A 15657-nucleotide genomic window follows, 5' to 3' on the forward strand; every position below is an offset into this window, starting at 1 on the left:
ATTGCTGGCTTTGAGGTTTGCAGGCTTGTTGTTTCGTTTTAAAAGGGGAAGCAAAGGGCAACTGTAGATGAAAGAGTCGTTGGCCGATGGGTATTTGTACATCCTCCATGCTTTTTGCTTTTTGCTTTTTTCAGAGACGTGTAAAAATAGCATTTCGGGATTTTGGCTATTGAAATAGCTTTCCCGTTGGAACTGCTAAAAGAGGAGATAAAAGCTAAAAGGACAATTTTTTTGTTTTGGCTTTCCTTTTGCCTCCTGCGTTGAAGATGCTCTAACACCACCCGTTAAACCAGAAGGTTAAGGCAAGTTAATTACATCCCATAGCACAAACCCATATGGAAGCAATATTCAGGTCTTTTAACCAGTTTTTGGCACTGAGCAAGAAACATGCATACTCTAGGGCAGTTATTCAGATGCCTCGCAACACTACTGAATCAATAAACTACTGTATTCTAAATATTAGTTCTGCAGTCAGATTCACCGTCACTTCGTTGCAGAAAATGCAGCATTTTTTTTCTAGTAAAGGGGTGGAAAATGACCTGCAACTACTTGATCATATTGCTTCTCTAGTGATCTCTTCTTGATCTGAAAGGGAAAACCTCTTGGAACATATTGATGACTGCTGTGACTACCAAATATTACAAGAGAATGTTCATCGAATGTAAGGTTTATCCAAATAAAACAACCACAGAATCATTTCACACATAATCAGGAAAAATGAAATCACAAGCACAAATTGAGCCACAAGCCTCTACGGGAACCCACCCCATATAAATGTTGATACTAAAGTCATAAAAGTGAGTTCTATCTTGCAACATGATAACAAGCCAAGCTGTTTCACATCTTCATGGCATTCTCAGTTCGTTCGGTCTTCAGCTCAACAGCATAAGACATGAACCAAACTCCACAGCAGGCGCAAACTAAACCATTGTATCTGCAGCTAAGAGGTTTCAGCTGGCTGTGCAGCAGATGTGGTTTTCAGTTGCTGAAAGAGTCCATTTTCAAGATCCAAGACAAGTTGGTTCTGTTTTCACCATGAAATAAGACATAAATAAACTGAATGAAGTCAATCATGAGATGCAGACAAAATGGGAAAAATGAAATATCCAACAACAGAGTTGAGAATAGGACAATCCCGCTCTACTCCGTAGACCAGCTGAATCAAGCTCAATGGACTCAAAAAGTGAACCATTTCATACTTAGTCTTACCATAATATGCACTTGCTCTGGGTCAATGACCACAGCAAGATGCTACAATCACCCTTGTAGCCTTGGAAAACAAAAAACTCATAAATGGATGACTCTCTATGAGTCTGGCCTATAACACACTCATCAACCATGAGTGAAAGTAGGGGTTAACTAGAGGCTCCATGCACCTTCATCCATTAAGATTCTCTAATTGTGTCAACTTCAGTTGCCTTAGTATGAAAAAGAATTCTTCCAAAAACAGAACACACAAAGCATGCAACATTTATGTAAATCAATTTTAAATAACAACCTCAGCTGACATAACTGTTGCTAATACCACAGCTCTCTCTACCATTCTCTAAGGATGAAGAATAGCACATCTTTGTAAACCCAAGTCAATATCTTCCTCAACACTGAACAATTGAGAAATTTCAGCAATTTTTTTTGTCTACACATGGAGATTCTCCACGATATTAACCTGATAAGTAATCTGGTTAGTTTCTGTAATGATTTTTCCCATTCAAACATCTAAACCCCTCATTCTATGTAACTAATGTTTCACTAAAAAAACTTAACCTTCTTAGGAAGACAGGTAAGACCTCTTTCGTGCTAATTGCCATATTAAGCATATGCTAGAGTCCAAACATAAAAGACAAACAAGCCCCCCCTCCCCCAAAAAAAAAAATTCCCAGCAAGAATCTCAGAAGTTTATAGCATATCGACATAGCTAGTGAAAAAAAACAAAAACTGAATTACAGTTACTATGAAGTACAAAGCTTAAGTATACTTTTCTAACAGGGTTTTGCAGTGGCTAATAGTGACTAGTTATGCTTTTTGTACAAAACGAAAACTGATCCCATTCATTTGTAAGAAGGCATGCACAGATGTGACATTCCGAGATGCTATAGAACTAAATGTACAAAAGTTCTGTGATGGCTTCTCAACAAATTTTGAATTCGGAAGAAATTTTTTGTCCAAAATCTTCCAGCCTGAGATAATTTAGCAGGAAACTTTCTCTGATAGTTTTATTTTCAATTTGTATCCATAAAGCTTGGCAAAGAAGTTATATTGCAATGAAAAACATCTAACGTTACATACCTTCACGAGCTCAATGTCTTTGAGTTCTTGTGCACCAATATACACAAGAAACAACTACAGCTCACGACTTCAGCAACACAAGGACAAGAAAAACCTTGGTAATCAGAGAGAATGCATGGTAGTCAACTGAAATTCAGGAAATACAATCAGTCAGATCCCCGTGGCAAGATTGACTACATTATAAGTTAACTAGATAATAATAATAATAATAATAATAATCACTGTTTAAGAACATTGATCCAGGAAAGGAAACCACTATAACTGTGACAAATATGGAGCATAGATTTCCTACACAGCATTCCACTTCGATGGTTAGAGGATAAAGAAATAAAGCAAGATTTATGATATAAGAAGAAACGCAATAAGATCCTCACCACCAAAAGATAGATAAGTTCCAAGTGCCAAGCAACTTCAGGGAATTGTGTATGAATATATATTTCCTGCTCAAGAAAAAGAAAAACATTAAATTCCATTCAGTTACTTGAATTTGGAAAGCAAGTGAAGAAAAAAGGTACAGTTCAACTATTTCCAAAAACCTTTATTTTTTCTTAACTGCTTACACTAATGTGAAATTTAAACCTTGGATAAATGGTGAAATGGAAAATAACAATTGTACAGGAAGAAATCATAAATCTTGTTTGGCGATTCTTACTTTTTAAAAGACTCTAACTTACCATCAAAGAGAACAATAAATAGTAGACTTTGTTTAAAACCACCAATCATTTGACAACAAACAACAAAAAATGACAATGATATATTGTCATTTCTTATGTCTCCCTGTTTTTTTATTGGAGCAAAATATATAACTTAAAGTGAATGTCTATTATGTTCTTCTAGTGTGGTAGTTGGGCAAAATAACTGACTGACGAAAGACAAAAGTTACCTTGTCCAAGAATCAAAATACCATTCGCACCCAAAGGTATAAGATCTTGTATCTTTTCAGCAGAAAGAATTGCTTGAATAACTAGCAGATATAAAACAGTAATATTTTAGATAAATTCAGGGTCAGCATTTGAGAACAGCTGCTAGCCAAGGTGAGTCCAAATATTAATAAAAAGACAAGGCATGTGAAGTTTTAATTTGAAAAACAAAGCCAATATAAAGAGGATTAAAGAAACCTGTGATCCGAATTAACTTTTCCTGGGTCACATCTCCATTGTTTGTATTGACAGCAGCATCCATGTTGGATAGAGTTATCGTGTGCACGGAATGGAGCCCATCTGATACCCAAAAAGTTTGCATTTCTGCTAAGCAATGGCAGGATCATTCAGTTGAAGAAGATAGTTAGATAGATATAGGCAAAATCAAAATTTATTCTGCTCATCGAAATGGAATCCTTTTACCAAACTCATTATGAAGCTTTGTTTCCATTTTATCTTACCTAGTACGATATCATTACTACCCAGACATAAGTTAGTTTCCCCTTATCAACACATGAGTTTCCAATTCCTATAATTATTGGTTCAACATGTAATAAATTATCCTTGGATCACCTTTCTGGAAGACCCTATGAACACTTTGATCACATAGTTGGACATGCAAACAACATCAAATTTTATGGAGAAAACAAAAAGGAAACAAGAAGAGTTAGAATTGGATACTCGAGGAAAAATCTGGAAAAACAGCCAGCTTTTGCACTTTCATACTATGGGGCAACTGCCTCATGTGAGCCATGACATTTGGTCCAACAACAGGGGCAGACAGGCACAAGATATGTAAATCTCCTATAGAGTCCAAAATCACAAATTTCTTGGGAGGTAATGCCTGTATAGAAACTGCCTTCAAAGTTGTAGGTTTCATGCCCTCAGTCGCCTCCCTCTTAAATGCCACAAAACAAGCACCCCCTTCACCAGAGTCTTGGCTGCATCTTACAGATCTCTGTTTTACTGTAAGTTAAATGATAATCAGCATCATGAACCAACAACAAAAAACAAAGGGCAGTATTTAGAAACAACTTCCAGTTCTATGTAGAAATAGCTAAGTTAGATTCCACAAGCGCCACAATTAATCTCCTAAACAAATATCAAAAATCAAAGAAAAGATTCAGCAACCATTACTTGCCAAAGACCAAAAAAAAAAAAGAAGAGGAAGAAGAAGAAGAGAGCCCCTAATCAAAGGCGTTATACTCATAACAGTGATTTACCATCTAGAGGCATCCTTATGAATCTAACCATAGGACAGCACCTCGCTTAATATGAGTTCATCCATTTCCTGGTCAAACAGAAATTCCTAAAAACAATCTGTCAGAGCAAATTGCAAATGTACAGATAATGAAAACCATAATGATGGGATAAATAGGAGTACAAAGGTAAGAAGTTACCAATCCACAAAGAACGCTTGTTCACCAAGGTGATTCAATAAATCCATAAATACAATTGAATATCAAAGTTCAACAAAAACAAAAAATGGAGTATGGTTAATGTTTACGTTAATAAGATTTCTAGTATTAATTAAAGAATTCTGTCATGAATTCTTTTAGCATTTATTAGGAATTTTATTATCTAGGATATTCTTACCTCCTGTCCAACAAAAACAGCTCACGAGTCATGGATGCTTAGGCTAATAAGCTTTTCAGTGTTAATTAAGAGTTCTTTTATGACTTTTTGCTTTAAATAGGATTTTATTTTTTTATTTTTTTTGTCTAGGATATTCTTATTCCTATTTTGCTTTGGATCTATTAGAGATTTTGTTCATGCCTTATAAGAAGCACACATATTATGTTTTAGAAAGACTCTTTGACAGAATACGTTTAAAATCTGAAAATCAACTCCTGCTGCTCTCCCCCACGTTCTTCTACATTTATCCCCTTTCTATTCATTCCTCAACACCATTCTCCTCTTTCTTCTGTTCTCTCCCTCCTCCTCTTCCCATTCTACATCAAGAGAAAAACTGACAAGTTCAAACACAAATATTAAAAACCGCTGCCTCATTGGAGAATTGAATCATTAACTTATTTGTTATCCATTCGCTTTCCCCTCTAAATGATTTTACTCCCACAAAATCCTAGAATTGGCATCCACCTTGCAATTTTCTTTTCTTTTCAGGGAAAAAAAATGTGAGAGGACATGCAGAAGCTGGCAACTTAATTCTAAATCTAAAATAAGAGGGAAAAAAGTATCTTTATTCTCTCAACAAAGCCAATTAAAGGGTGTCACTGATTGTTTTTTTTCAAACAAGATATGAAAATCCAAATCAAGCTAAATTTGCTGACTGCCTTTCCAATTAACCTAGGCCAACATGCTCACTGCCCTCCAATTAACCAAGGCTAACATGATATTGAAAGAAATCATGACTTCATGACAACAACATTCTATTTGTTTAAACAAATGATGCTGAAGAGGGGCTCTTTCTGAAGACCTAAACATAGCAAAGGGTATTTGACCTTCAATGTTGATGAAAGCTACAAATGACAAGGTTAATAAACATGTTGACAATAGAAAGGAGAAGACATCGTAATTTTAATTCATAACTTAATAAGACAATTGATTCATCAAGCACTTAAATTAGCTGCATAGGTTCAATACTAATTACCAGTAAATTTTATGTTCAAGATACTCAGATCCAATTCCTTTTAATCTCTGGTATTACAAATTTTGTTTCTATTCAGAGGAGGCCTCTTCCCCGGTAAATTTCATCTCTCATTAAAAAAGGAAGGCCCATTAATAAACTGCCAAATGGAGCTTTGCCTCGGAAAAAACATTTGGATTTAAAATTGTACCACCTAGACGTATGACACAATATGAGCAATTCTGTTGGAAATCTTGCGCCCATATCAAAACAACAGTCCATGAATCTGTGATCAAATTATACTTATCGCATTCACAAACCACTGGATCCTAAACTAATGGAACATTCCCAATTTAGAAGAACAAAACTTCCGGCAGGACAATAGACCGCCTTCATGAACACATACAAAGTCCAGGATAAACAGAAGAAACTATGCTCCAACTTTGAAAGGGATCTTCTAAAGTAAAACAGACAGAGTTTAAATACATGTAACAAGAATAACAGCACTACAGAATTCACATTGCAAAAGTCTCAACTGCTAAGTTCTATATACCACAAAGCTAAACAATCACATTTATTTACATTACTCCAACACTAACTAGCAAAAAAAAATCAACTTTTTTCAGCACATAATGAACATCAACAAAGCTCAAAAGCAACACATTGTACTTGCACACTTACCAGAAACACAATGTTTATCAGTCTTCCCATCCAACGCACCATTGCAAGCATTCCCGGAACTTGAACTGACCCCATTATCCTCCCCGTCACCATTTGACGATTTCAATCCTTTACGATCCAACTTCCCATTCGAATCAAAACCCTTGACTTTCTTAACTTTCCATTTCACCAGCTGCCTCAAATTAAAAACCCTGACCCCATTATCCTCCCCTAAAATCAAGACTCCAGAAGAAACACTTATTGACCAAACAGGCACACTACACTCAATCACCGCACACCTCATCAATTTCAGCATCTCACCATCACCATCATCAATAATTTTCACCGCAAAGACCCAAACTTTCTTGCTAGAAACTGAGTGCAGCACAAAAAAATTAATAGACCCAACAATCTTTATTGAAACCCCATGATTTATATCCAGCAAAACACCAAGTTTTGAATCAAAAGCAAGACCCTTTTGATTGCAAACAACTTGGGGTTTATAAAAAAAGCTGTCATTTTGTAAAACATGGAACCTTAAGAGAATCTGAGACCCGCCTTTATATGGGCCAGCAACAAGAAAGAGGACTTTAGGGATAGGGTCTTGGTGGATGAGAAGGAAAGAAGAGGAAGAGGAAGGGGAGGGAACTAGGGTTTGGGGTTTTGGAGGGAGAGAGGGAAGGGAAGGGAAGGGAAGGGAAGGAAAGAGGGAAAGTGAGGAATCAGTGTGCATTAAGGCTAAAGAAAGAGAGTTTGGTTCAAAAAGAAGGGATTTTGTAGCTGAAACGGAAGGGGGAAGAGAGAGTTTGGAGGATTGTACAAGTACCATGAGTAGAAAAAACCTTTGAACTTCTTGTCAGGGCATTGAGGGTTTTGGCTTCTGTGTTTGTGATTTTGTTGTGGATGGGAATTTGGGATGATTACTGAGTTTGTTGATGGGAGAATGGAGATCCAAAGGTTAATTAATTGATTATTTAATTGATGATGTAGATTGTACAGGACTAGTTGGATTAATTAATTGATTATTTAATTGATGATGTAGATTGTACCGGTCTATAATTAAAGATAATAATTTGCAATTCATGATTTGTAAATGGATTAATGATATTTCGGTGTTTTTTTTCTGAAGGTTATTTTTAAAATGTGTTTTATTTAAAAATATACTAAATTAATATTTTTTATTTTTTAAATTTTATTTTTTATTTTTTATATTAACACATAAAAATAATTAAAAATACAAAAAATATTTTTAAATAAAAATAAATAAACTTTTATTGAACACATTTCAAACACGTTACAAAAACGCTACAAGACTTTAAACCTTTAAACCTTTAGGACAGTTTGAATCTTAATATGATTTTTAAATGTTAATTTTCCTGGTAATTTATGAACATCAACTTTGTAGGGGGAAATAACAATTTCTGACAGAATACTATCTTTCCAACGTTAAATTAAATTATAGGTGCGTGTTACAGATTTATTTTTAGTCTGTCAATTTTAAGATAACAATTATTTTTAAAAATATTTTTTATTTAAAAATAAATTAAAATTATTTTTTTTATTTTTGATATCAGCATATCAAAACAATCTAAAAATACATAAAAATAATTTAAAATAAAAAAAAAATTTACAAAATATTTTTAAAACATAGAAACAAAGTCACTCTTTATTGGACAATATTATCAGAGAATAATATAAATCATATCCTAAGACATCACCTAACAACTTAAGTTATTGGGTTGAAATGATTTTTTGACATTGTATCAGAGTCTTGATGACCAAACGGTCATGAGTTCAAATCTCACCATACTCATTTATTTGATAAAAATTAAGCACAAGGTAATGTGGTCTTGTACAAGTTTCAAGCCCAAAGAGTTTTCGTTTGAGGGGTGTGTTAGAGAATAATATAAATCATATTTTGAATCTCATCTAATAGCTTAAGCTATTGGGTTTGAGATGGTTCTTTGACATGGTATCAAAGTTTTAATGATCAAACGATCATTAGTTCGAATCTCACTATTTCCATTTATTTGATAAAAATTTTATTTGATAAAAATTAAATACAATGTAACTTGAAAGGGTATGTTATGAGATCTAACCTAACAGCTTAAGTTATTGGGTTAGATGGTTCTTCCACAAATATATTATATCAAAAAAAATACAACCCCATTACAATTAGTTATTATTTAAACAATAACTAGTACACAACTTACATAAGTAATTTAAGAATTTATTTTGAAGTATAAAAAATACTATTTAATAATTTGGATGGAGGTTGGTTATTAACTGGGGATAAAAAAAAAAAAAAAAACAGCCGGCATTCCTCCGTCAATTGGGACGGATAAAAATTGAGTTTTATTTTCTAGGTTATTTTACATATATATAAAAGGTTTTGCTGAAATCCACAACATGCTGAAAAACCGACACCTTTACTTGAGAGAAGACTATGGTTGACATGTCGCCCAAACGAGTTGCGACATCCATCCTACGCGCCTAGTTATACATTTATAATATTTCTTCTTTTTTTCAAATATATTTTTGTGAGATATTTTTTTATATATTTATTTATATTAAATAATTCTCTTTTTCATTCAAATTAAAATTAGAAATAAAAGCTGAGAAGCTTAAAACAAAATTTAAAAAGAAAAGTGAAACGACACGGCTTCGTAGCAAAGTAGCAAGCAAACCAAGTCAATTTATTAGCCACGGCCATACATCATTAGTTAGTATAATTAGCAATGACAGCGTGTGGCTCACAAGCCTTAGCCGCGGGGCTCGGCTCGACAGCGGGGCTAGGCTCGACAGCCTTCCCAAGCAGCTCCTCAGGCAAGTCCGCCTTGAGACCCTTCAAATAAAAGGTGTAGAACAGCTTGAAAGGGAACACAAGCTGCTGTAGCTTAACCTGACCATACACCCCTTCAAAAATACCTGACCCTCCAGTCACAGCGAGATACGTGTCCTCATAGGTCAGATAAGATCCCTGCACCGCAATGTGACCGTAGTCGCCAAAGTAGAAGCTGTAGATCGCCTCATACCTGTCACCTTTCTTTTCCGGTTTGTTTTGGATCAGCACGCATAGTCCAGCTGTTATTCCTACCCGTTTCTGTAGGTCTCCGGTGTAAAGCTGTAATAATGAGAAACAGCACATAGCCACCATCAATTTAAAAAAAAAAACACAAAATATAATGTTTAATTATTGTTTTAAGATTAAAAAAAACGAAGAGAGCAGAATAAACATATTATTCTTCTGTATTTTATGTTTTAAGATCACAAAAAATTAAATCTTTTATTTCTTTAAACAAATATATTTATTTATTTAAAATCACAACGTGGTTAAGGAATCTATTGTTATTGTAATGTCTTAATGGATCACTATCATGTTAGCTTCTTGTCTGAAAGTGCATTTTATAAAGTGTCACGTTATAATGATGTCTTTTTTATTAAATTTATTCCTCACCCCAGATAAGAAGGTAGCTATCAATTCTTTTTTATTTTCTAAATCATAAAAATAAATTATCAAAGCATAGATTTACAAGAATAGATTTTAATATTTTTTTAATTTCAAAAATAAATAATGTTTTTTTATCTTGTTTTGCAAGGGCCATTTAGTGTCGGTTTGGTATATAGCGTTTCAATTGAAATTTTCAAAACTTTTGGTTTTTTTCCTTCAAATTATTCTTTTTTATTTTTTAAATCATTTTAATATATAAATATATTTAAAAAAATAAAAAATATATATTATTTCAATACATTAATAACTACCCATTATTTTGAAACCAAGGAACTTGCTTTGATCATTGAGAAATTGAAGATGAAGGTCGAGAAAATCTCCAAGAATTTTTCGCAATTTTGCAGGAAAATATATTTCAAGAAAACAAATTCAAAAGAGAACAAGTGGCAAGTCAGCAGCCCAAAATAAAAGCAAGATTATCAAGGGAAACAAGCAAAACTCAGATCATGGAGATGACTTACTTTGTTGCTAAAAGGCACAAGATCGCCAAGAGAATTAACAGATTTCTGGCTCAAACGAAGATAAGCAGGGCTTCCACGGTCTCTCTCATTGATCTCATAGACACTCAGCTCTTGAACTTTGGCTGAAACAAGCAAAAGCACGAATCCCCAAAAGGGTGCGATCATTAAATAACTGGATTTTTTTTTTTTTGGTATAAGATAAAAAACAGAGAAACATCAAAGATCACACTTACTGGGTCTTGAATCCTCAGTCGAGGCAGCTTGGCTTTTGCAAGAGAAGGATCTCTTCGTCCCAGAGAAGTTGCCAAGGCTTGTAGTTTTTGTGAGGAGACATGGGTTTTGGGCCAGCTTGAAAGACAAGAGTGATGGTTTGGTGGGCACAACGCCACAGGTGTGTGATCTTGCTGCAGATGCTTTCACAGAAGAGATGGATCTCAAAGCAGAGCTTGAATAAGCCGCCATTGATCTTGATTCTTGGTGACTGTGAGGTTATGTTTTTTCTTTGTTTGGGAACAGAGAAAATGATGGAATTTGTGTGAGAAAATGGTGTGGGGTGGGCCTGTTTATATAGGAAAGTGAATGCTTCTGAGTTGTGACCATGTGGGCTATTTGGCTGTGCGGAAAGACGGTGCATCTGCGAGGGCATTAGTCAACGGTCAGCGGAGTGCATCAATTTCTATGCAGAAAAGAGAAATTCAGCTTTCTTCACGTTGCAAACGTGATTCGGTGTTTGGTCGGAGAGGTTCTGAACGGGAACCGCCAAGATTTTGAGAAACTGAAACAACATTTTACATTCGAAAGTGTCAGCCATTCATACTGAATCAAGCAGCACATCATTTTAATTTGGAATTTTGATACCTTCAATCTGTAATAATTTTTAAACATTATTTTTTTTTTAATTTTAAATCATAATGTAAAAGTTTTTTTTATAAGTAATTTACATTAGAAGTAAAAATGATTCATAGCGGTTATTTTTAAAAAAAAAAAAAAAACGAATGTGGTATAACTTCAAAATTAAACTTTTTATTTTTTTGATTAAATAAAAAAATTGACTCAATGTTATAATAAATTTTTTATTTAAGTTAAGAAAAATTAATCAAATATGTCTATTACTGGTTTTTAGTAAGAAGTTAAAAAATTCAATTCATAAAAATTATACCAAACATTATTTTAATAATTATATGGTATTAACTTTTCTTAATTATAATTGCCAACAATTTTGAATTCAATTATATTATTTAAAATACATGTAAAATAAATTAAAATAAAAATTAACTCATTTGCTCTTTTTGTTACGATTTTCTTTTGTAAGTACCTTTATATTTATTTAAAATAACCGAGGTTGTCAATTCCGTTTCGGTAGGTGTTTTATTTTTTCAATTAGAATGGAATGTTTCAGTTTCGAAATGTTTCAACGTGCCGTTTCAGAGTTGTACTGTTCATATATATATATATATATATATTCAACAAACATTATTCAAATTCAAGATAAATTAATTATAATTATGCAATACAAACACAATGTCAAACAAATATAATTTTAAAATTTAAAATATTTCTAAATAGTCAATATTAAATAGATCTTTAACTTAAAGTAATTCAACTTAAACAAAATATCAAAATATTATGAAAGTAAAATGTTTTAACACAAATATTTTAAATTTAAAGTTAGGTCAATGTTATCAAGGCTAATGGAATCTAAAACATTCCTTGTTTTGCTCAAATTCCTACAAAGTATAAACATGAAAAAAACAACATGAATATAAACCATATATATTAGTGATCAATCTAATTTTAAAAAATTAATATAATTGTTAATGAAAATAGTAATAATAATTTTCAATATTATTATTATTATCATTGTTATTGAAAATAGTAATGAAAAAGAGCTTTTTATACTTGGGTGATTTAATTAATTAAATTGAACAATATTCAATTTGATTCAATGGTTTTTCAATAGCGGAATGGAACATGTGGAATGAAACCGGAACGTTCCGGCCGAAATTTAGCCGAAAAATCTGGAACGGACTGAGATTTAAAATAAAATGAAAATTATTTTATTTTTTCTGTTTTTTAAATTAATATGAAATATTTCAGTTATTTCGAGCGAAACAAAATAGAATTGAGAACCTTGAAAATAACATAAAATATACATATTTTAAAGAATATATAAATAGATTTATCTCATGTCTAATCAGATGACACCATGGATAGACATAGAAATGCCAGGACCTATGAATATACTTTTCTTGTATTCCACTAACATTGATTCATGATAATTGGTTCAAGAGACCGCGGTAATAGTTGTTTGGGAATATGTGTTTCGGAATATGTGTTTCGGAATGCGTATTAAACTATATTTTTTAAAATTTTAAGTTTTTTATTTAAAATTAATTATTTTATGATTTTGAATAGTTTTACTGTATAATATTCTTTCTCGGGTTTTTTTATATGGATGATTTTATTTAATTCAGAGTACAATTTCTCATAAAAAAATTATACTTATTAAAATAAAAAATAAAATCATTTATATTATATTTATAATAAAACACTTAAAATATTAACTAAATATAAAAAAATAAAAAAATAATTTTAAAATGTTATTTTTATTTCATTTAATTTAAAATTGAAAGCTGTTGTTAAAAAGTTATACTCTTTAACTCAAATCTTTTATATTAGATTCATAATAAGAAAACTTTATAACACTAACTAAATATGAAAATGTAAAAAGAATTAATATTAATGTTTTACATTACTAAAAGTTCTTGTATATAAAACATTATTGTATTATTTATCATTTTAATTATTTTTGTTTTTTTATTTTAATCCTCATTCTTTTAATTTCTATTTTATTTTGAATTTTTTTGTGTGATTTATTTTTTATCTGATTTAATCCTTCTACGTTTCATATATTGGGAATTGAGCTTCGTAAATTCTCCATGCATTATGCTTCTGATCTGATGACACTGGTCATGAGTTTGAAAAGTTAATAGTGGTTGACTTCTTTTTTTTTTGTTTATTTCCTTTTTCATTTTTATCATTTGACATTGTTTTTTTATATATAAAACAAATTGGCTTCGTGGTTTTTTTAAATTTTATTTTTATTGGTTTATCTGGATCTCATAATCTAGAATGTATATTTAATGAGTTAACCTTAACTACTCACCCTCATTACACAAATTACATGTATGTCATGCTAGCTTAATTTGACTCGTACCAATTTTTTTATTTCTTTTTTATCCTATTTTGTCCTTTCATATTATTTGTGTGTGGATAAATTTTTTTTTCCCTGGTTATTGTAGATGTTTTTTTTTTGTCACTTTGCTATTGTTGCTTTTTTTTTTTTTATCTTATTCAAATAAAACTAAATTATTTGGTTGGTTAGGACCATAAGTTATTGGATTTTTTCCTTCATTCTTTAAAACACGCTTGCGGTACCTAAATGTTTTACAAAAAAAAATAACATGGACCCACGGTGTAACAGATCTCATTCATTTATTTTTGATGTGGGATCTGGGGCATCACAAACTCCTCTTCTAAAAAGTGTGTTTGTTTTTATGGTCAAAAAATAATTTTAAAAATTTTTGAATTTTTTTTGTTTTAAATTATTTTTTTAATGATTTCAGATTGTTTTGATGTGCTAATTTTAAAATTAATTTTTTTAAAAAAATTATTGTTTTGATATATTTTCAAATAAAACACATTTTGAAAAGCAACCGCCATAACAATTTCTACACACTAACTTAGACGCTTGTCTGCATCGCCCCAAGCGTGCATGTAGCTAAAGTAAATGTGGCTTTGATATCATTTTAAAACACCCTGATGTAGACACGAAATTGTCCTTGTATAATTTAGAATTCATTTGTTTTTGCATTTCAAAAATATTTTTTTAAAAAATTAATTTTTATTTTAAATCCAATAATCCAAGTTATGGTCCTGAACAACCAAATAATTTGGTTTTATTTGAATAAGACCAAAAACACGCTTGTGGTACCTAAACGTTTTACAAAAAAAATAAAATAATGCGGACCCACAGTGTAACAGATCTCATTCATTCATTTCTAATGTGGGATATAGGGCATCACAAACTCCTCTTCTAAAAAGTGTGTTTGTTTTTATGGTCAAAAAATAATTTTGAAAATTTTTGAATTTTTTTTTGTTTTAAATTATTTTTTTAATGATTTCAGATTGTTTTGATGTGCTGATTTTAAAAATAATTTTTTTAAAAAATATATTATTTTAATGTATTTTCAAGTAGCTAAAGTAAAGGTGGCTTTGATATCATTTTAAAACACCCCGATGCAGACACAAAACTGTCCTTGTATAATTTAGAATCCATTTGTTATTGCATTTAAAAAATGTTTTTTTTTTAAATTAATTTTTATTTTATTATTGTCTTTGTTTCAAATTATTTTTTTATATTTTCAGATCGTTTTAATATGTTGATGTAAAAAATAAATTTTAAAAAATAAAAAAATATCATTTTAATATATTTTCAAACAAAAAATACTTTAAAAAAACAACCACTATCATATTACCTAAACACAGCCACCTGATAGCTGCGTTTCCTCCTTTCATGATCCGAGAGTTTAAGTTTTAAGTTATTAGCAGTGCTCCACTCACTCGAGCTCTTATCCTCTTTCATTTCTAGTGTGGGATTGGAGCATAACGAACTCCTTTTCTTTTAGACCTCGCGAGGAGACTCACATTAAACACATCATAACTTAACACAACCCTAAGACACGGGCGACATCGCCCTAAGCTCGTGCATAACTTCATAACCAGGCCTCATTCTTTCATGACCTCAAAGCTTAACTTAGTAATGTTCCAATCAAACTCTAAGATGCTCAAATCCTCCCTTATTCCTTTCTGATGGGATTACTAACTGCTTTATCCTGTTTGTTTTTTTATTTTAAAAATATCTTTGACAAAAATAAATTTTTTTAATTTTCTTTTACTTCAAATAACTTTTTTTAATATTTTTAAATTGTTTTGATGTACTGATGTTTAAAATATATTTTTAAAATAAAAAAATTGTTTTAATTTATTTTTAAATAAAAAAATATTTTAAAAAATAATTACCAGTAAATATCCATATATTTCCTGAGCCACGTCCACTCTTGGGCATAAAACTAGAACGTAGGTTGTGGATCAATCATGTAGATTTTGAATAACCTTGGCTGTGTGGAAGTGGCCGGCGTTGTGGGTAGCATGTTTAAAACGCTGCTCTGG

General features: G+C 31.5%; 2 protein-coding genes across 4 annotated transcripts; both read right to left on the reverse strand.

Moving 5' to 3' along the window:
• Nucleotides 1-586: 586 nt before the first annotated feature.
• Nucleotides 587-7402, reverse strand: LOC7494543 (uncharacterized). 3 transcript variants are annotated; one of them, XM_052452317.1, is made up of 8 exons: nucleotides 6475-7402; nucleotides 3888-4172; nucleotides 3405-3530; nucleotides 3170-3250; nucleotides 2661-2726; nucleotides 2509-2574; nucleotides 2287-2412; nucleotides 587-1024 (listed from the first exon to the last, which is right to left on the reverse strand). In XM_052452317.1, exons 1-5 carry the CDS (start codon nucleotides 7280-7282, stop codon nucleotides 2698-2700), a joined length of 1329 nt encoding a protein of 442 aa, XP_052308277.1. In that variant the 5' UTR covers nucleotides 7283-7402; the 3' UTR covers nucleotides 587-1024; nucleotides 2287-2412; nucleotides 2509-2574; nucleotides 2661-2697. The 3 variants fall into 3 exon arrangements, with proteins under 3 accessions (XP_052308277.1, XP_002305950.3, XP_052308276.1); XM_002305914.4 differs by lacking the exon at nucleotides 2509-2574; XM_052452316.1 differs by having other exon boundaries at nucleotides 2509-2726.
• A 1718-nt stretch (nucleotides 7403-9120) lies between these two features.
• LOC7494544 (allene oxide cyclase, chloroplastic) lies at nucleotides 9121-10989 on the reverse strand. Its single transcript, XM_002305915.4, has 3 exons — nucleotides 10659-10989; nucleotides 10426-10547; nucleotides 9121-9577 (listed from the first exon to the last, which is right to left on the reverse strand). The coding sequence occupies exons 1-3, from the start codon at nucleotides 10885-10887 to the stop codon at nucleotides 9173-9175; spliced, it is 756 nt and encodes a 251-aa protein (XP_002305951.2). The 5' UTR covers nucleotides 10888-10989; the 3' UTR covers nucleotides 9121-9172.
• Between the last annotated feature and the right edge of the window lie 4668 nt (nucleotides 10990-15657).

This window comes from Populus trichocarpa, chromosome 4 (assembly GCF_000002775.5).
Source record: "Populus trichocarpa isolate Nisqually-1 chromosome 4, P.trichocarpa_v4.1, whole genome shotgun sequence".
Classification (NCBI taxonomy): domain Eukaryota; kingdom Viridiplantae; phylum Streptophyta; class Magnoliopsida; order Malpighiales; family Salicaceae; genus Populus; species Populus trichocarpa.